The 21,874-nt window shown below is 36.0% G+C and overlaps 1 protein-coding gene across 4 annotated transcripts in view; it reads left to right on the plus strand.

Moving 5' to 3' along the window:
• Positions 1-21,874, plus strand: part of CCSER1 (coiled-coil serine rich protein 1) — a 1,384,598-nt gene that overhangs the window by 148,672 nt on the left and 1,214,052 nt on the right. For all 4 annotated transcript variants that reach the window (XM_032332893.1, XM_032332895.1, XM_032332896.1 and 1 more), the window contains exon 3: positions 3,158-3,342. In XM_032332893.1, coding sequence (XP_032188784.1) covers positions 3,158-3,342 — 185 coding nt within the window. The remainder of the gene's footprint in view (positions 1-3,157; positions 3,343-21,874) is intronic.

The following is a 21,874-nucleotide window of genomic DNA, read 5'->3' on the forward strand; positions in this document are numbered from 1 at the left end:
TTTTCAATTTATTTTTAAATATTTAATTACAGTGTACTTAACATACAGTGTTCTATTAGTTTTGGGTATACAATATAGTGATTCATCAATCCCTTATCTTACTCAGTGCTCATCAAGATAAGTATCTTTTTTTTTTTTTTTAAAGATTTTATTTATTTATTTCACAGACAGAGATCACAAGTGAGACAGAGATCATAGGTAGGCAGAGAGGCAAGCAGAGAGAGAGGGGGAAGCAGGCTTCCCGCTGAGCAGAGAGCCCGATGCGGGCGGGGCTCCATCCCAGGCCCCAGGATCATGACCTGAGCCGAAGGCAGAGGCTTAACCCACTGAGCCACCCAGGTGCCCCAGTATTGTTCAATCCTAACGAAAGTTTTATATGGCAATTATTAATAATTAAAGGTTAAGTTAAATAACTATGAAATCACACTCTTAGCAAATGGTGGATCTCAAATTGGACTTTAGGCAGTTTTTAAAAGAAATAGCACCAAAAAAAGTAGAAATGTACTTATCCTGATTATCCTTAATTCTTATTTAGAAACAATCATTTGCCTCGATGCCAAATTGAATGCTATGTATACTTATCTCTGTGGGCGTATCTTGCTGACTATTAATCTGTTGACTGAGATCCTAATTGTGAGCCATTTAACACATTAAAATAATTTTGATGAATTTGATAATGTGTTGCTGGTTCTTGGGACATTGGCTGTTTATTTGTGTTATCTACAACTTGGAAAAATGAGAGGGATAGACAAATAAGCTGGTAATGTCAACAAGGAAAAGATAATAGTATTCTATCTTTCAGTATGTGGAGAGGTTTTTGTGTCATTCATAAAGATTTTATAATTTGGAAGTTCAGCATTTTAAAACCTGTTAAGTAAATGTATTTTATGTAAGAAAGAATTGGTATGTACACTAAATTCCATAATACTGAATTTATTCTGAGTTTATTATGGAAGATGTATATACTAGTATTTAATACATACCTGAATGTCTGGGATATATAGTCATATGAAAAATAATATAAAGTTGAGCTCTTTATTTTTCTGTTCATTGTTGATGAACTTTTAGATTGTTTACATACTTAGATATACCTGATGCTATTATAAATATGGGGTACGGCCATCTCTTTGAGCTAATGATTTCATTTCTTTTGGATATATACCCAGAAATGGAATTCCTACATCATATGGTAACTTTATTTTTAATTTCTTGAATAAACTCCATACTTTTCTCCATAGTGGCTATATCACTTTGCATCCCCACCATCAGTGTATAAAGGTTCCCTTTTCTTCACAGCATTGACAGTGCGTGTTCTCTTTTGACTTTTTACTACTAGCCATCCTAACTGGTGTGGTGATATCTCATGGTTTTGATTTACCTTTTCCTGGTGAATAGTGATGCAGAACACCTTTTCATATACCTGTTGAGTTGTATGAGTTCCTTGTATATTTTGGCTTTTAACCCCTTATAGGATATGCTATTTGAAAATTTATTTTCTCCCATTCTATAATCTGCCTTTTCATTTTGTTGATTGTTTACTTTGCTTGCAGAAGCTTTTCACTTTGAAATAGTCCCAGTTGTTTATTTTTGCTTCTGTTGCTTTTGCTTTTGGTGCAAAACCCAAGAAGTCTTTGCCAAGACTAATGTCACAGAGCTTACCCATACTTTTTTTTCTAAGAGTTTTATCATTTCAGGCCTTATGTTCAAATCTTTAATTCATTTTGAGATTTTTTTTTGTATGCTATAAGATGGGGTTCTAGGTTCATTCATTTACATATGGCTCTTCAGTTTTTCCAACACCGTTTACTGAAGAGACTCTCCTTTCTGCATTGCATATTCTTGGGTCCTTTGACAAAAATTAATTGCTCATATGTGATGGTTTTATTTCTGGGCTCTTTATTCTGTCCCATTGATCCATGTATCTGTTTTTATGCCAATACTGTACTGTTTGATTACTGTAGCCTTGTGGTATAGAGTGAAATCAGGCAGTGTGACGCCTTCAGCTTTGTTCTTTCTCAGGATTGCTTTGGCTGTTTGAGATCTTTTGCAGTTTTTTTGTAGAATTGCTTTTGTATTTCCATGAGAAACAACATTATAGTTTTGATGGGATTGCATTGACTCTGTAGATTGCTTGAAGTAGTAAGGACATTGTAACAATATTAATTCCTCCAGTTTATGAACACAGAATATCTTTCCATTTATTTATGTATTCTTCAACTCCTTTCGTCAGTGTCTTATAGTTTCCCGTGTAGTGATATTTCCCTTCCTTGGTTAAATTTGTTTCTTAGTATTTTATCCTTTTTGTTGATATTACAAATGGGATTGTTTTCTTAATTTTACTTTCTGATAGTTCATTGTTTATAGTTTGGCCTCAGGTCTCACAAAGACCCTTTTAAGTATGGTGAGCAGGGTATTAATCAGGGTAGCATATTAGCGAAGAGTTGAAGGTGATGAGGGAGTAAGTTACACAGATATTTAAGAGAAACGTAACTGTGCAAAGCCTATGAGATAAAGGACATGGGACTGCAGTGTGCCTGCAGTGTTCTAGCAACTGCTAGAGGCCGTGGAGGAGGGCTCAGCAGGTGAAGTTACATGAACAGGTGAACATAGGGAGGCTCTTAATGGAGGGACAGATCATAAGGCAACTTAGGTTGGGAAAATATCAACTCTATAACTAGAAGAGTGATCATGACCAATGTCACTTATGTCTTCAATGTATCATTCTGGTTACCATGTGGAAAGCAGGCTCTGTTATTTGAAGAGAGAGAGGTAAGTGGTAATGGGCAAAAGCAGGAGAACTGTTTAAGTATTATAGTAACCCAAGCTAGGGTTGGTAGAGTTTGGTCCAGGATGCATTGGTGGAGAAGGTAGTAAGAAGGGATCAGATTCTGTATGCAATTCAAAGGTAATAAGGATAGGATTGGATTATGCAGTTTATCTGAGATATGGAGAAACCAAGGATGACTGTGAAGGTTTTGAGCTTCAAAGTGATTACATGATTAAGTAAACTAAATTTACCATTACTAATTAAAAATTTTTTGTATGATAGAGAGTTTTTGAATGACACTAAGAGTTTCTCATTTTTTTCAATGGAACATTTGTAAAAACTACATTTAAGCATTTGTATTAATTTTTATTTATTTATCTATTTTCATAGTTCTTGCCAGTAGCTTCAGTCCATATCGTGAAGGAAGATTTATAGAAAGGCGACTGCGATCCTCTTCCGAAGGAACTGCAGGGAGCAGCAGGATGATTTTGAAATCAAAAGATGGAAATGTAGAAGAAGTGAGTAGTTTAAGAAAGCAAAGAGCAGGTTCATCATCTTCAAAAATGAACAGCATGGTAAGTGTGTGTGTATATTTGCATTAATTAAGATAATTACGTATGTGCCTGGAGTATTTATGCCTCTTGCAAAATGAAAACAGACTGACAAAAAATAAACAGACTAAAGAATAGATACTTCATATTTGAAGGGAAAATTGGTCTCCTTAGTTGACGTCCCAAGTTAGAGAGGCTGTGTTTTCACTTCAGATTCTTACGTGTCATGACAGATAGTAGTACACCTGACAGTTACCCTTAATTCCTGTCTTCTTGCTTCCATAGAAGGTTTGATATTCTCTCTTCTAGAACAAGACCCCAGGATACACAAACTAATTAAAAATGCTGAACATCACAGGGGCACCCTTCGGTAACCATTCTTTCACACCATCTCTCTACCCTATAGCCACTCTAAAAATGTCCAGTTATCAGCCATACTTAACACCACTACCACCCATTCACCTCTTGGTGGATCCTGCTCTGCCTGTCCTTTTACAGTAGCCTGTCCACACAGAATGAGGAGCTTTGGGGTCAAGACAAAATGCCCATCCAAAGCTTTGACACATTCTAGGTAACCAGGATTCCAGATTCCTTGTCTAAACTGCAGGAACCTTCAGGTGAGGGTGAAGGTAACGTGTGTATAGGGAGTCAGGTCTGAGCTTGCACTTGGGGACTGTGGTGTCTAGAGGCACATTTATGACGCTCCTTCACAGTAAGAGATAAAACCAGGTGGGAAGAGGTGATGAGTAGACTACAGCCCAGGAGGTCCAGAGAGCCTTGGATCGCACAAATACTGGGGTGGGCTTGACTTTTGGAATTCTCTTTGCTCACTTTCTCACAAATGTTTCCTTTTTCAGCAGTGTTTTTTATTCTTGATATATAACAGTGTTTTCTAAAAATGATCTATCTACTTGTCTACCTACCTACCTACCTACCTATCTTCCTATTCATGGATATGTGTGAAAAATCCTCAGAACTAAATTACTTGTACATTTTATCTCTGAATTTTACATGATTTAGTTTCAAATGAAAATAGTTCATCCAGTTTTAACAATTTTATTGCGAAGAAGTCTTAAGTTACTGAGGCAGCACTGAGTGAGAGCAAAACCACTGTACTCAAAGTTAAAAGTTCTAGCAATTAGGTCAGTTTTGGACAGATCTTACTCTTGGGCAGATCAGTAACTGCAAAACAACAAATGATAGTGGACTTTTGTTTCCATTATACTAAAAAATGATTGTGTGTTTATGTTTATATTTATAGAGAGAAAGATCCTGTATTATATTTCATCTTTTTTGGGGGGTGATATTTTACTTTATTACTGTTGCTTTTAATTTTTTTTAATTTTTAATTTTATATATATATAAAGTAGTATTAGCCCCAGGGGTACAGTTCTGTGAATCGCCAGGTTTACACACTTCATAGCACTCAGCATAGCACATACCCTCCCCAATGTCCATAACCCAACCACCCTCTCCTTACCACCCTCCCCCCAGCAACCCTCAGTTTTTTTTGTGAGATTAAGACTCTCTTATGGTTTGTCCCGCTTCTGATCCCATCTTGTTTCATTTATTCTTTTCCTACCCTCCAAACCACCCACATAGCATCTCCACTTCCTCATATCAGGGAGATCATATGATAGTTGTCTTTCTCCAACTAACTTATTTTGCTAAGCATAATACCCTCTAGTTCCATCCATGTTGTCTCAGATGGCAAGATTTCATTTCTTTTGATGGCTGCATAGTATTCCATTGTATATATATACCACATCTTCTTTATCCATTCATCTGTTAATGGACATCTAGGTTCTTTCCATAGTTTGGCTATTGTGGACATTGCTGCTATAAACATTCGGGTGCATGTGCCCCTTCGGATCACTACATTTGTATCTTTAGGGTAAATACCCAGTCGTGCTGTTGCGGGGTCATAGAGTAACTCTATTTTCAACTTTTGAGGAACCTCCATGCTGCTTTCTAGAGTGGTTGCACCAGCTTGCATTCCCACCAACAGTGTAGGAGGGTTCCCCTTTCTCCGCATCCTCGCCAGCATCTGTCATTTCCTGATTTGTTAATTTTAGCCATTCTAACTGATACGAGGTGGTATCTCATTGTGGTTTTGATTTGTATTTTCCTGATGCTGAGTGATGTGGAGTGATGTGGAGCACTTGTTTATGTGTCTGTTGGCCATTTGGATGTCTTCTTTGCAGAAATGTCTGTTCATGTCCTCTGCCCATTTCTTGATTGGATTATTTGTTCTTTGGGTGTTGAGTTTGATAAGCTCTTTATATATTTTGGATACTGGCCCTTTATCTGATATGTTGTTTGCAAATATCTTCTCCCATTCTGTCAGTTTTTGGTTTTGTTAACTGTTTCCTTTGCTGTGCAAAAGCTTTTGATCTTGATGAAGTCCCAGTAGTTCATTTTTGCCCTTGCTTCCCTTGCCTTTGGTGATGTTCCTAGGAAGAAGTTGCTGCAGCTGAGGCTGAAGAGGTCGCTGCCTGTGTTCTCCTCAAGGATTTGGATGGATTCCTTTCTCACATTGAGGTCCTTCATCCATTTTGAGTCCATTTTCATGTGTGGTGTAAGGAAATGGTCCAGTTTCATTCTTTTGCATGTGGCTGTCCAATTTTCCCAACACCATTTGTTGAAGAGGCTGTATTTTTTCCACCGGATATTCTTTCCTGCTTTGTTGAAGTTTAGTTGACCATAGAGTTGAGGGTCTATTTCTGGGTTCTCTATTCTGTTCCATTGATATATGTGTCTGTTTTTGTGCCAGTACCATACTGTCTTGATGATGACAGCTTTGTAATAGAGCTTGAAGTCTGGAATTGTGATGCCACCAACTTTGGCTTGCTTTTTCAATATTCCTTTGGCTATTTGAGGTATTTTCTGGTTCCATATAAATTTTAGGATTATTTTTTCCATGTCTTTGAAAAAAGTTGGTGGTATTTTGATAGGGACTATATTAAATGTGTAGATTACTTTAGGTAGCATAGATATTTTCACAATATTTGTTCTTCCATTCCAGTAGCATGGAACATTTTTCCATTTCTTTGTGTCTTTCTCAATTTCTTTCATGAGTACTTTATAGTTTTCTGAGTATACATTCTTTACCTCTTTGGTTAGGTTTATTCCTAGGTATCTTATGGTTTTGGGTGCAATTGTAAATGGGATTGACTCCTTAATTTCTCTTTCTTCTGTCTTGTTGTTGTTGTAAAGAAATACAACTGATTTCTGTGCATTGATTTTATATCCTGACACTAACTGAATTCCTATACAAGTTTTAGCAGTTTTGGAGTGGAGTGTTTTGGGTTTTCCACATATAGTATCATATCATCTGCAAAGAGTGATAGTTTGACTTCTTCTTTGCTGATTTGGATGCCTTTAATTTCTTTTTGTTGTCAGACTACTGAGGCTAGGACTTCTAGTAGTATGTTGAATAATAGCAGTGGTGATAATGGACATCCGTGCCATGTTCCTACCTTTGAGAGAAAAGCTCTCAGCTTTTCTCCAATGAGAATGATATTTGCAGTGAATTTTTGATAGATGGCTTTGATGATATTGAGGTATGTGCCCTCTATCCCTACACTTTCAAGAGTTTTGATCAGTTAGGGATGCTGTACTTTGTCAAATGCTTTTTCAGCATCTATGGAGAGTATCATATGGTTCTTGTTCTTTCTTTTATTAATGTATTGTATCACATGGATTGATTTGTGGATGTTGAACCAACTTTGCAGCCCTGGAATAAATCCCACTTGGTGGTGGTGAATAATCCTTTTGATGTACTGTTGGATCCTATTGGCTAGTATTTTGGTGAGAATTTTTGCATCTGTGTTCATCAAGGATATTGGTCTGTAATTCTCTTTTTTGATGGGATCTTTGTCTGGTTTTGGGATCAAGGTGATGCTGGCCTCATAAAATGAGTTTGGAAGTTTTCCTTCCATTTCTGTTTTTTGGAACAGTTTCAGGAGAATAGGAATTAATTCTTCTTTAAATGTTTGGCTCTTGTTTGTTTGGAGATTTTTTATGACTATTTCAATCTCCTTACTGGTTATGGGTCTGTTCAGGTTTTCTATTTCTTCCTGGTTCAGTTGTGGTAGTTTATATGTCTCTAGAAATGCATCCATTTCTTCCAGATTGTCAAATTTGCTGGCGTAGAGTTGCTCATAATATGTTCTTATAATTGTTTGTATTTCTTTGGTGTTGGTTGTGATCTCTCCTCTTTCATTCATGATTTTATTTATTTGGGTCCTTTCTCTTTTCATTTAGATAAGTCTGGCCAGGGGTTTATCAGTTTTATTAATTCTTTCAAAGAACCAGCTCCTAGTTTCATTGATTTGTTCTTTGGTTTTTTTGGTTTCTATTTCATTGGTTTCTGCTCTGATCTTTATTATTTCTCTTCTCCTGCTGGGTTTAGGCTTTCTTTCTTGTTCTTTCTCCAGGTTCTTTAGGTGTAGGGTTAGGCTGTGTATTTGAGACCTTTCTTGTTTCTTGAGAAAGGCTTGTATTGCTATATATTTTCCTCTCAGGACTGCCTTTGCTCTTCCCACAGATTTTAAACCATTGTGTTTTCATTATCATTTGTTTCCATGAATTTTTTTCAATTTGTCTTTAATTTCCTTGTTGACCCATTCATTCTTTAGAAGGATGCTGTTTAGTCTCCCTGTATTTGAGTTTTTTCCAAATTTCTTCTTGTAATTGAGTTCTAGCTTCAAAGCATTGTGGCCTGAAAATATGCAGGGAATGATCCCAATCTTTTGATACCTGTTGAGACCTGATTTATGACCCAGGGTGTGATCTATTATGGAGAATGTTCCATGTGCACTAGAGAAGAATGTGTATTCTGTTGCTTTGGGATGAAATGTTCTGAATATATCTGATGTCCATCTCGTCCAGTGTGTCATTTAAGGTCTTTATTTCCTTCTTGATCTTTTGCTTGGATGGTCGACCATTTCAGTGAGGGGAGTGTTAAAGTCCCCTATTATTATTGTATTATTGTCGATGTGTTTCTTTGATTTTGTTATTATTGGTTTATATATTTGGCTGTTCCCATGTTAGGGCATAGATATTTAAAATTGTTAGATCTTCTTGTTGGACAGACCCTTTGAGTATGATATAGTGTCCTTCCTCATCTCTTATTATAGTCTTTGGCTTATAATCTAATTAATCTGAGATAAGGATTGCCACCCCAGCTTTCTTTTGATGTTCATTAGCATGGTACATTGTTTTTCACCCCCTCACTTTAAATCTGGAGGTGTCTTTGGGTCTAAAATGAGTTTCTAGTAGACAGCATATTGATGGGTTTTGTTTATTTATCCATTCTTATACCCTGTGTCTTTTGATTGGGGCATTTAGCCCATTTACATTCAGGGTAAGTTTTTAGAGATATGAATGTAGTGCCATTGTATTGCCTGTAAGGTGACTGTTACTGTATATTGTCTCTGTTCCTTTCTGGTCTACTACTTTTAGGTTGTCTCTTTGCTTAGAGGACCCCTTTCAATATTTCCTGTAGAGCTAATTTGGTGTTTACACATTCTTTTAGTTTTTGTTTGTCCTGGAAGCTTTTTATCTCTCCTTCTATTTTCAGTGATAGCCTAGCTGGATAGTATTCTTGGCTGCATGTTTTTCTCGTTTAGTGCTCTGAATATATCATGCCAGTTCTTTCTGGCCTGCCAGGTCTCTGTGGATAAGTCTGATGCCAATCTATTATTTTTACCATTGTATGTTACAGACTTCTTGTCCTGGGCTGTTTTTAGGATTTTCTCTTTGTCGCTAAGACTTGTAAATTTTACTATTAGATGACGGGGTGTGGACCTATTCTTACTGATTTTGAGGGGGGTTCTCTGCATCTCCTGGATTTTGATGCTTTTTCCCTTTGCAATATTAGGGAAATTCTCTATTATAATTCTCTCCAGTATACTTTCTGCTCCCCTCTCTCTTTCTTCTTCTTCTGGAATCCCAATTATTCTAATGTTGTTTCGTCTTATGGTGTCACTTATCTCTCAAATTCTCCCCTCGTGGTCCAGTAGTTGTTTGTCTCTCTTTTGCTCAGCTTCTTTATTCTCTGTCATTTGGTCCTCTATATCGCTAATTCTCTCTTATGCCTCATTTAGCCTAGCAGTAAGAGCCTCCATTTTTTATTACACCTCATTAATAGCTTTTTTTATTTCAACTTGGTTAGATTTTAGTTCCTTCATTTCTCCAGAAAGGGCTTTTATTTCTCCAGACAGGGTTTCTCTAATATCTTCCATGCCTTTGAGAATTCATGCACCTTGAGAATCGTCATTTTGAATTCTAGATCTGACATATTACCAGTGCCCGTATTGATTAGGTCCCTAGCCTCTGGTACTGTTTCTTGTTCTTTTTTTTTTTTGGTCAGTTTTTCCACCTTGTCATTTTATCAAGTTAAGAATATATGAAGGAGCAAATAAAATACTAAAAGGGTGGCAAAGATCCCAGGAAAATGTGCTTTAACCAAATGAGAAGAGGCCCTAAATCATGGGGGGAAGATAGGGGGTAAAAAGAAGTTCAGAAAAAAAAAATTAAAAAAAGAAAACAAATAAAAAGTTATAAAAAAAGAAAGAAATATATATATTAGACTGGTGAATAGAACAGGGTCACTCACTTAATTTTGGGAGTATTTTGATATCTTAGAAGAAACCACCTCCCAAAATTTTAAAGAATGAAAAACATATATAAGGGTAAACACAGTGAAGGGATGGAATATGACTATAAAGATGAAAAATTTTTAAAAAGTTCTAAAAAAGGAGTTGATATGATAAGTTGGTTGGGAGAATAAAGAAAAAGAAAATGGAGAGAATTTGCTCAGGCTGGAGATTAGAACAAAGCCCTGTGCTAGATTTTGGGTGTATTTTGATCTATTAGAAGTAGTTGTACCCCAAATTTTTTAAGAAGAAAAAAACGCTATGGATATACAAAAAATAAAGTTAGATACAATGAAGGATAAAATATGACTATAATAATGAAGGTTCAAAAAAGATTTTTTTAATGAAATGTATTAAGATAAACTAGTTAAAAGAGGAAAGTATAAAAGTTTTAAAAGAAATTTAGCAGAAGACAAAAATAAAATTAAAAAAAATTAATTAACTTTGTGAAACTAAAGAATCATGGGGAGAAAGCCATGAATTCCATGCTTTGCTTTCTCCTCCTCTGGAATTCTGCTTTTCTCCTTGGTAAGTGAACGTGGTCTTGGCTGGATTTTTTTTTTTTTTTTTTTTTTTTTTAAATCTTCTTGGGGAAGGACCTGTTGTTGTGATTCTCAAGTGTCTTTGCCTGAAGCAGAATTGTACCACTCTTACCAGGGGCCAGGCTAAGTAATTAGCTTGGGTTCGCTTTTGGGAGCTTTTTGTTCCCTAAATGCTTTCCATAGAGTTCTGGAGGATGGGAATGAAAATGGTAGCCTCCTGATCTCCAGCCCGAAGGACGGAGAGTTCGGGGCCCCACTCCTCAGTGCGCCCTTGGAGAAAAGCGCTCATTCTCTCCCGTCTCCCTGGCCTCCGCCCGTGCTCCGAGCTCATCCAGCCTGTTACCAAGCTTCTCTGTCTCTAGCACACAGCCCAGCCTGGAGTCTCCAAGCCCCACAGATACCTGTGCTCTTCCAGGGGGGTCTCCACAGATCTTGTGGGGTCCCCACTCACAGAGCACTGGCGCGTGCCACGGATCATGATAGGGTAACCCTGAGCTGAGAGCTCATTCCTTGGCTCTGTCTCTGTAGCCGGCTTTCCCGCTCTAATACCTGTGAGCTCTGTAACACTCAGGTAACCCCAATCTTTCTGTGACCCCACGGGACCTGTACCCCATGGGACGCTGTCTCTGCGTGGGCTTCACCCCAGCCTAGCCTCTGGAGCGATGTCCTGATTTTGTGCTCCGTTGTTCTGCTACCTGCCAGGAGCCGGCCTCTCCCCCCACAGTCTATCTTCCTGTCGCTTTGGATTCACTTCTCCGCAGGTCCTACCTTTCAGAAAGTGGTCGGTTTTCTGTTTCTAGAGTTGCTGCTCTTCTCTTGGATCTCCTGTTGGATTTGTAGGTGTTCACAATGGTTTGATAAGCTCTCTAGCTGATCTCCTGCTACGTGACATCATCTTAGCCTGCTACTTCTCCGCCTTCTTGACTCCTCCCCGCTTTTAATTTTTTTAATAGAGAGAGAGAAGGAGTGCTTGTGTGTGGACTGGAGGGGAAGAAGAAGAGGGAGCAGAAGGAGAGAGAGAATCTTAAGCAGACTCCACGCTCAGAATGGAGACCCACACGGGGCTCAGACTCATGACGCTGAGATCATGGCTTGAGCTGAAATCAAGAGTCAGATGATTAACTGACTGACTGATGATTAACTGATGATTAACTGATTAACTGATGCCTGACGGTATTTTTTAAGTGTAAGAACACATTAAAAAAGATTTCTGGTTGATGCAGTACTAAAAGTTATGGTTAATGACTTTTCATGAAACATTTCTTTTCACAAAATTCTCATTTTTCTTCATAGAGATACATTAATAATTGTATACTGTGTATAGACTTGCCCAAAGTTGGGCCTTTAATATACTCTATCTCATGTTTTCCATAATATATTTAAGTAGTTCTCCTTGTAACATCTAAAATTACTCTTCTTCCCAGGTCCACTTTCAGGATTTAAAATTTAAAATATCAGAACACAAAAATGCGAGTTTGTTCTTTATGTGAGGCTTTTTGTAGTTTTCAAGAAGTGTCCCTGCAGTGGTATGGATCTGCCACTAGATGGCAGGGTTACATCATTGTCATGGTTAGGGAAAGGCTTTCATTGTTAGAAACTTGGTTGAAATATTGTACATTTTCATTGAATTTCATTTCATTTCAATGAAATTTCATTTCATTTCATTGAATTTATAGGTCATACTCTTTGAAATAAATACTGATGTTTGAATTTCCATATGAAACCTATCAAAGATTATTTTATGACTTTACTGTTTTCTTTGGGATTTCACAACTAATACCTCATCCTTTTCATTCACAGTGTAATCATGAATTTAAAATGGATAAAATATATTCTTAGATAAATTATATATAATTAAAAATGTGTATTATATATATTATAATGATATATTAAAATAGATCTTTAAATATATTTAAAGATAAAATATATTCTTGAAATATATTCCTTATATTTCTGTGTTCTTAGCAATATAAGGAACAAATGTTAGTACTTAGAGGCATGGTAAGAAGTAGTTTTAGTTTTATGTGAAAAAGTAACCTATTTAAGAAATTAAATCTTTATTTGTGAATAGTGACACACATTTTCTATATTCCTCCTTGAAAATAATTCAAGTAACTGTATGTATTTAAGAAAAGATGTTCAGTTATTCTTTCCTTTTAGATCAATAATAATAGGAACATGTATTTTCAATACTTATTTGGACCAAGGGGCTGCTCTTAATGCTTCATGTGTATTTTCACATAAAGTCCTTAACTGTACTATGAACCAAGTGATGCTACTGTTAATCACATTCATAAAAGAGGACAATAAAGCACTGAGAAGATAAGTATCTTGCCCCAAAATACAGATATAGGTAGAGATAGGGTTTAGATTTGGATTCTACCTGTCTAACTTTAAACCCTAGATGCTTTGTGGAGAAGAAAATAGATTTAAAATTAATTTTTTTTGCATTATTTCTATGTAATGAAGTTAACACAGTTAAGGCAGCCTATACTTGCTCTATTTAAGGCAGCCTATGCAGCCCTCTGTAAGGGATACAAAAATGAAACAAAATTTAGTGCTGATTCTGAACTTAAAATGTAGTAGTATTTACTGATATATTAATGAATGTATCATTGTATTTACTGAAGGATATCTCATCTAGAAAGGAACTTTTTCACAAAAAGAAGATATTCATATTTAGAATGAACTGGAGTATTTTATCTAGTTCATGGGGATTTAAGTTTACCCATGGAATATAGTTTTATTTATTAAGATGCTAAGGGTTTTTGAATAACCAAAGATACACTCTAATACGCTAGATAGACCACAATGCTAGTGTTTTTTTGTATATTTGGATGGGGGTATTTCAGTTTGAAGGGAGAGGGGAGGATGCATTAACTCTTTGAACATCAGTGGCTCAGAAGAAATTGGAGTTGGCTTAAATTTATTGTAGGAAACCAAAATATATCTGGGAAAAATTGATAAGCATTCACGTTTATTACATTTTTTCAAGTTCCTTTAAGTAAAGATTTTTCTTCATTTTCCTCTGTTGAGTTACTTTCTTGATAAAATAGTATGGTCCAAATATCTTAAAGAGCTTTTCCAAAAATAGGCTCATTCTTTCTAGGAACTTTTCCTTCAGACTGTGGTATATAAATGAATAAATTTAAGGAGATGTCATGGTTTCTTGAACAGTTTTACACAGTGACATTTAACTCCATATGTATTTGCAAGATCACCTTGCTCTAAAAAAATTATTAATGTGAGGATATATTCATATGTAATGGACATTCATATGTAATGGATAATACAGAGGCTCTGGCATTCTTACAGCAAGGAAAATGATTGAATGTATGAATGAGATTAAGCTAGGATATGGGATAGCAAATAACCTCTGAATCTTAGTCACTTTCATAGTATGGATTTACTTCTCATTCAGGCTGTATGTTTGTTGTGGAAGTTTCTGCGAGTTCTGTTTAATGTCTCATTCTGTGTCCAAGCTGTTCAACCAGCTACCACTGTGAATATTGCCATTCACCATAGCAAAAAGAGATCTCAGGAGGTCCTCATCCCAGTAGTAAGTGCTCTGACCTGTGAGAGACTCATATCACTTTCTCTTATAATTTATTGACTAGTTCTAGTCACTTGGCCCAGACTAGCCACAGAGAGCTCCAGGAAATACATTCTCTTCCTTGTGTCTGGAAGGTGTAGACCAAATATATTTGTTGGGCACTAATGACTACCTTATTCTAAAAAAAATTAGTGTATCTCATTTCTTTTAATTAACTGAAAATCGGCTTGTTTTCTCCTTCCCTGGACATGCCTCACCTTGTGCTGGTCATGGTGTTTGAAAAAGATTAAGACATAATTTATAATTACAAGTTTTGTTTTCTTGGGATGTGCACTCATCTTGACCTAAAGTCCTTGAGCTGTCTATATCTAAATTAATTTTATGTGATTAAGTTCCTGGGAACCTAACTGAATTTGAAAGTATTTATTTTTATTACATTAAAATGCTGATTTGGAAAGTTGTGTTATCTCTAGATTACTCAGCAAATGCATGCACAAAATTGCCCTGATCTGTTTGTGCTAAAAGATTCTGACAGCTTTCGTTTATGGCTTATTTTACTCTGATAGTGTACTTTCTCTTATTTTCAGTTTGGCATCCTACTGCCTTTCTGTAGGAACTGTGAATGGCATAGTAAAAACAAAATTAAAAAAAACAAAACAACACTAAGTAACTTGTAGGACTTTTTTGGAAGAAGAACAGACCAGATATATATTTGAGGGGAAAAAAAAAAGTTACTTGCAGATTATTAGCTTCTCATGTCATATTTTAATTCTTGGTATGTTGAGATCCAGAATTTAAGATATTACTGACAATAGTTAGATAATCTTAAGATTAAGACTTAAATAGCCAAGCACTAAGCTGTGCATTCACTTTTCTTCTGGGGCCTGCTATTCTCTCCTTTATTAGCTTATCCTTTATTCATTTGTTTATCTATCTATTCACAGTTTTGTTTTGTTTTGTTTTAAGATTTTATTTATATAATTATTTATTTGTCAGTAATTATTTATTTGTCAGAGAGAGAGAGAGAGAGCGAGCGCACGATCGAGCGCGAGCAGGGGAAGTGGCAGGCAGGGTGCCTGATGTGGGACTCAGTCCCAGGATTTGGGAATCATGATCTGAGCCAAAAGCAGATGCTTAACCAACTGAGCCACCCAGGCGTTTCTGTTTGCAGTTTCTTTAAATAAATATTTATTAAGAACCTGCTCTGAAGATACAAAGAAAACACAGGCCTGGAAGATATTAGAGTTCTAGGTTGGGTGATATTAATGTGCTCTTGTCATTGTTTAATAATTTAATAATTTAGATTTAATAATTCTCACTATTTTAAAACTTACAATGTGAGGGAAATGTTTGATTTGGATTGTGGCCATTTGATATCACAAACCACAATCCAAATCAAGCATTTGAATGTTTGATCCTGAACCACATTCAGGATACGTGAATTCCTGTGACCCTAATTTTATATGGAGTGGGGCTCGGGTGCTTAATTGACATCATTGTATATATATGTAAATTATATTTTTTGCAAATTTCTACCACAGAGGCCCAACTGCTAATGTCGAGCAGTCACTCTAAGAGGCAGCAGGAGAAGAAGAAAGTACATTCATGTTCAAACAGTCTGTTTCAAAATATGTCATCTTTACCATCTACCAGTCAAATGAACTCTGCTGATCTTTTAGTATATGTATTTTCAAACTTAGATTTTTGGCATTACATTTCACTCTTACATGTAGTTTTTGGAGCTCAAAATTAAGAGCAAAGCAAAGATGATAATTAGAAGATCTAATTCAATAAATATTTCCTCCTAATTCTGAAATCCTAAATGAGACTTTCAAGTATGTAAAAATGTTACTGGCTTTTTGAGAGTTAAAATAATGATCTCAGCTTTTGGTTCAACTCATTGTCAACGGAATTAAAGGTAGTTATTGCGAGCTACAAGTACATTTAATGAGAAAAAGGAGCCATTAATATTTGTAAGGAAATGGAGGCACACAAATCGTTCTTTTCAATCCTCATAAATTTTCAGAGGGAAAATCACAAGTATCACTCATTAAACATTGAATTACATTTGTTGATAACTAGTATATTAATTTTAGATTAATAGCCCTAATCCATAATGTCTTTATTGATTTTTCCAGTTACTAACGATGCTTTTCCCATCAAGGTCCTTCTAAGTTGTATCACATATCACATAACACCCACTACTTAGTTACTTGAATGAATAGGTTTCATTTTACCTATTAGATCTCATTCATTTAAATGGAAGAAGTTTCATACATATTAGCATTTCTTACAGTGTTTGGTATAGTGCCTGATACATAATAAATATAGGTGAATTAAAGGTATAATTGTTGATCAGGTTGTGACATATCCTCATATAGATATGATTTAAAGCCTTTAGTAGAATCATTGTATGGGGTGTGCTTATGCACATTTTTTGACATTTTAATTTGTTATACAAATGTACACATGTTTTTATGATACTGTTTGGTACAGCTCTGATTTTTTATCGTAAGTCCCTGATCAAGATCATACCAATTTTGACATTGTTCTGGTAGAAATATAATTCATTTTAGGATAGTCAGCCTTATGGAGTGGTTTCCAGGATCATATCAGTACCATAGTTCTGCATACACCATACAGAGGGGACAAGGAATAGTTAATTATTTGTAATATTTTTTGGAGAACGTATTAAAAAATATAAGTTCTTGGTCAAATACATCTAAGGTGATGTTTTAAAACTGCCCTGCATATTTCATCTAGTCTAACTCACTTCATTTCTTATAAACTTGTAGATTGAGATTTCCCTTTCAAAAAGCATGCTTGGATAAAATAGTCCATTCATATTTTTCCCCCAGTTTTGGGGAGGATTCATTTTCACTTATAAGCTGTCACAATTTGTATGTTTGGTGCACAGCATTATGAGTATCTTACCCATAGAGTTAACTCACTTCATCTAAAAGGACTTGAAGACCAGTTTCAGTAAATAAATAAAGTTGCAGTATCATAATTATTACCACCTTTCTTCATAAAGTTCACAGGAGATGTGCCTGGCACTTAAGTTTTTCCTTTGTGATTTTTTTCCTGAATGCCAGTGTTGCCAGTGTCTTAGGCCGGAAGGGCTACCATAACAAAATATCCCAAACTAGGGAGCTTATATATGCCAGAAATTTATTTCTCACAGTTTTGGAGGCTTGGAAGTCCAGTATAAAGGTGCCAGCATTTTTTTTTCTGGTTAATAACCAGCACCCTCTTGATGTGTCTCACATGGCGGGCAGAAGGGGTTCCAGAGCTCTCTAGAGTCTTTGATATAGTCAGCGATCATACTCAGGAGGGCTCCAGTCTTGTGACCTAAGCACGTCCCAAAGTCCCCATGTCCTAATACCATCACATCAACATTTCAACATAACGAGTTTTAGGGGAACACAAGTATTCAGAGCACAGCACTGAACAATCTTATTGTTAGCGATATTAAACTATATATATTAAAAGCTTTATTAAGAACCGTACATAGTTCTGTTTATTGCTATTTATCAAGAAAATGGTTGAGAAGGACAGTAGTAGAAGGCAATTTAAAATTCTTTTCTTTAACCATACAATATCTGGGTAACCATAAGATCGTTTGTGGGGCGTCTGGGTCGCTCAGTCAGTTAAGGGACTGCCTTTGGCTCAGGTCATGATCCCAGGGTTCTGGGATCGAGCCCCACATCGGAGTTCCTGTGCAGTGGAGAGCCTGCTTATCCTTCTCCCTCTGCCTGCTGCTCTGACTACTTGTACTCTCTTTGTCTCTGTCAAATAAATAAATAAAATCTTTTAAAAAATCATTTATATCCCTTCTAAAAATAAGAAATTGGAAAATAAAGTTAATTTGCCTTTTATTCTTGGGGGTAAAATCCAAAAATGACAATTTTATGTTTAATTGGATCAAGTTATCTTAATTTTCTGTGAGATGAAAACTATTTTATGCCTTATTTAGATAACCCCATGGGCCGGCTAGTTTTCATAGGCATGAAAAAGAATATTTATTTATTTAGAATCCATGACAAATTTCTGACCATCTCAGCAGTTGCACAATCAATGTATAACACAGAATTGACCTTGAGTAAAATAACTCCTTTTTCTGAGGGAGTCAGCCTCCTTTTAAGATACTCCAATATTTTTGATTGTGTTCTCTGTTTCTGAAGTCACAGGAATTTGAAGCTTTTACATTACTCTAGTTAAACAATAAAGAAAAATGTATTTTTTCTTAAAGTCATATTATTTTGAAATTTAAATTTAAATACCTGTTAATTTTAGGGATGCCTGGGTGGCTCAGTCAGTTAAGCATCTGCTTTTGGCTTAGGTCATGGCTCCAGGGTCCTAGTATGGAGCCCCAAGTTGAACTCTTTGCATATCAGGGAGCCTACTTCTCCCTCTCCCAGTGCTTGTGCTCTCTAGCTCTCTCTGTGAAATAAATAAATAAAATATTTAAAATAAAAAAATACATAAAAAACATAAAAATACATAAAATAAATAAATACTTAAAATACATTAAAAATCCTATTAATTTTAGAAAATTAAATAAAACAAATTTTGACTTCTAAGTTTAAGAAACAGACAATTATAATAGACTTGTGCCTAATATTAGGCATTATTGTCAAATAGAAAAAATATAAATAATGATATTATTCTTAAAATACTTCAAAAATTGAGACAAACTTGTATAATTATCTCAGAAGCCATCATATTTGCCATGCCAGGGTGAAAAGTGTGATTTTCAAATGAGTTGTGCATACATACTTAACATGTTTGCTATGTGATGTTATCTTTCTTTAAATTCATCATTCCTAAATTAGAGTAGCTGCTATTACCACTTTTATAGTTTAAGATTTTTATTTATTTATTTGACAGAGATCACAAGTAGCCAGAGAGGCAGGCAGAGAGAGAGGGGGAAGCAGGCTCCCTGCTGAGCAGAGACCCAGATGTGGGGCTTAATCCCAGGGCCCTGAGGTCATGATTCTAGCTGAAGGCAGTGGCTTTAACCCACTGAGCCAACCAGGCGCCCCCACTTTTATAATTTAATACAGTGATCATTTCACTTTGCTCTAAAATACCTTTTTATTTTTACTTTTTGTATTTTATTGTTCTAAGCTTGTTATATTCAACCTGAAACAATATTTTTTTTCCTTACTTTTGTCTCTTAGGCTCTTTATTATATACATTTATAATTACCTTATAAAATTATGATTTTAGTATTCAACTAGTTGTTTTTAAAAGCACCCTGTGCTTTGTGTGTGTGGCAGTGGGAAACACAAAGAAGTTTTTGTCAAGAGAGACTCACATGAATCAGAGCTTGAACAGACATTAAGAGGCACAGGTGAAGCAGACAGAGATACGGAATACTTTCCCAGCTCCTCAGGTCCTCTCTTTCTTTACATGATGGGCCCTGGCTCAGGTTCTTGGATGAGATTTGACCTGGTAGATGTGTATAATCATGTTATTTACACAGAAGGAGCCATCTCAGTTCCATTGCTCCATTTTTTTTTTTCCTTTTTGATTATAGTCACCATGCTGTACATTACATCCCCAGAACTTACTTATTTTATAACCAGAAGTTTTTGCCGTTTGGCCACATGAAACATCTCCATTTCATACTCAGTTATGTAGCACACAGGAACATTTTCCATGAGGCCATATCCCATACCTTTCTATATCACAGTTTTATTTTTCATAAGCAAGCCTAGATAATTAGATACATTCTGTTAAAAGCAGTCCAGAGATAAGCTCTCCTACTAGTGAAAACCACTGAGTTGGCCAGTTTGTTTGCTAGGAGGTCTTTCATTAGTACATTTACAATGAGATTATGCCAGGTCTCTTACCTTCTTAATTTCCAGAAAGCATACTCCATCTCCCCCTACAACAGAGAAGTGGATCACAGACCAGCTGCGTAACTCAGGCACTGAGTATAAACTTCAAATGCTCTCCCCAAATTACCCATCCTGTCCTTGACACGTGCTCCCAAAACGTTTGTATTTTTACCCATCAGTCGTCCCATTTCCTCTGACCTTAGGTATATTTGTGTGCTTGCGTGCTTGCTTGATTTTATTTATTTATTTGACAGACAGAGATCACAAGTGGGCAGAGAGAGAGAAAGAGAGAGAGAGAGAGAGAGAAGGAAGCAGACTCCCTGCTGAGCAGAGAGCCCGATGCAGGGCTTGATCCCAGGACCCTGGGATCATGACCTGAGCTGAAGGCAGAGGCTTTAACCCACTGAGCCATCCAGGTGCCCCGCTTGCGTTCTTTCAAAGTAATCTTTTCTACTAGCTTGTGCAGCGCTCTCTCTCTCTGACAAACAAATAAAATCTTTTAAAAAATAAAGTCATCGGTGACTTTACCAATTTTCATATTCTTTTTTTTTTTTTTTTGAAGTCTTCACCTTTCTTAACTTCCCTTCATTTCTGACACTGTTGAGGGACTTGACTTGTATACTTACCACTTCCCCTTTTTGCAGTGTTACTGCTCCTCTCATTCTTTTTCTCCTTCTTCTTTTCTCCTTATAGACTCCTTAATGGGCTTCTTCATATCTACGTTTTAGACGCAGCTATTACTTGTATTTGGTCCATGACACTCTTGCCTTCATTTTTCACCTGTCCTATCTGAAGACTTCATATATAGGTGAAGTCATTTGTGGATTCCACATGAAAGGCTGGGAATCTCTATAATAATCAGAAATCTGACAACATCAATAATCATTGAAGAATATATTGGATTGATGGAAATAGAATGAGGGTTTATGAAAGATCTGTTTGCATAAGGGGAATAGCAGAAAGTCCCAAGGACTGAAACTTTAGAGCAGATATAGAGAAATATTCAGTGAATTGATATTTGCCTTATTAGTTAGTGGCTCCTCTTCCTTCATTTTCTACCATTTATAATACTGTCCTGTTTTTATATACATATATGTCAGCCTCCTTTAAGATATTCCAGTATTTTTGATTGCCTCCTCTGTTTCTCAAGTCACATTGGGGAAGCAGCAATTACATCACTTAAAATAGGACCTCCTCATTAGAGTCTGTATAATATACTGCCGTAATAAATTCTACCTTCATGGCTATTACCTAGCACTATACTTTTTTATTTTTCATATTTTTAAAAAGAATTTTAATTACAGTTCATTAACATACTGTGTTGTATTAGTTTCAGGTGTACAGTATAGTGATTCAACAATTCCATACATCCGGTGCTCATCACGATGAGTGACTTCTTAATCCCTATCACCTCTTTAACCCATTCTCCTACCCTCCTTCCCTCTGGTAACCATCAGTTTGTTCACTTTAATTAAGGGTCTGTTTCTTGATTTCTCTCCCTCTCTCTTTTTTTTTTTCCCTTTGCTCATTTGTTTTGTTTATTAAAGTCCACGTATGGGTGAAATCATACGGTACTTGTCTTTCTCTGACTGACTTATTTCACTTAGCATTATACTCTGTAGCTCTGTCCATGTTGTTGTAAATGGCAAGATTTCATTTTTTCTTATGGCTGAATAATTTTCCATTATATACATATAAATAACCCTTATACACACACACACCATTGTACATTATACACACACACACACACACACACACACACACCACATCTTCTTTTTCCATCCGTCAATTGATAGACACTTGGACTGCTTCCGTATCTTGACTATTAAGTAGTGTTGCTATAAACATTGGGGTGACTTAGTGTTCTTGTATTTTTTTGGGTAAACACCTAGTAGTGCAGTTGTTGGATCCTGAATAGTAGGGTAGTTCTATTTTAACTCTTTGAGGAACCTC

Source organism: Mustela erminea, chromosome 2 (genome assembly GCF_009829155.1).
Source record: "Mustela erminea isolate mMusErm1 chromosome 2, mMusErm1.Pri, whole genome shotgun sequence".
NCBI classification, from domain to species: Eukaryota; Metazoa; Chordata; class Mammalia; order Carnivora; family Mustelidae; genus Mustela; species Mustela erminea.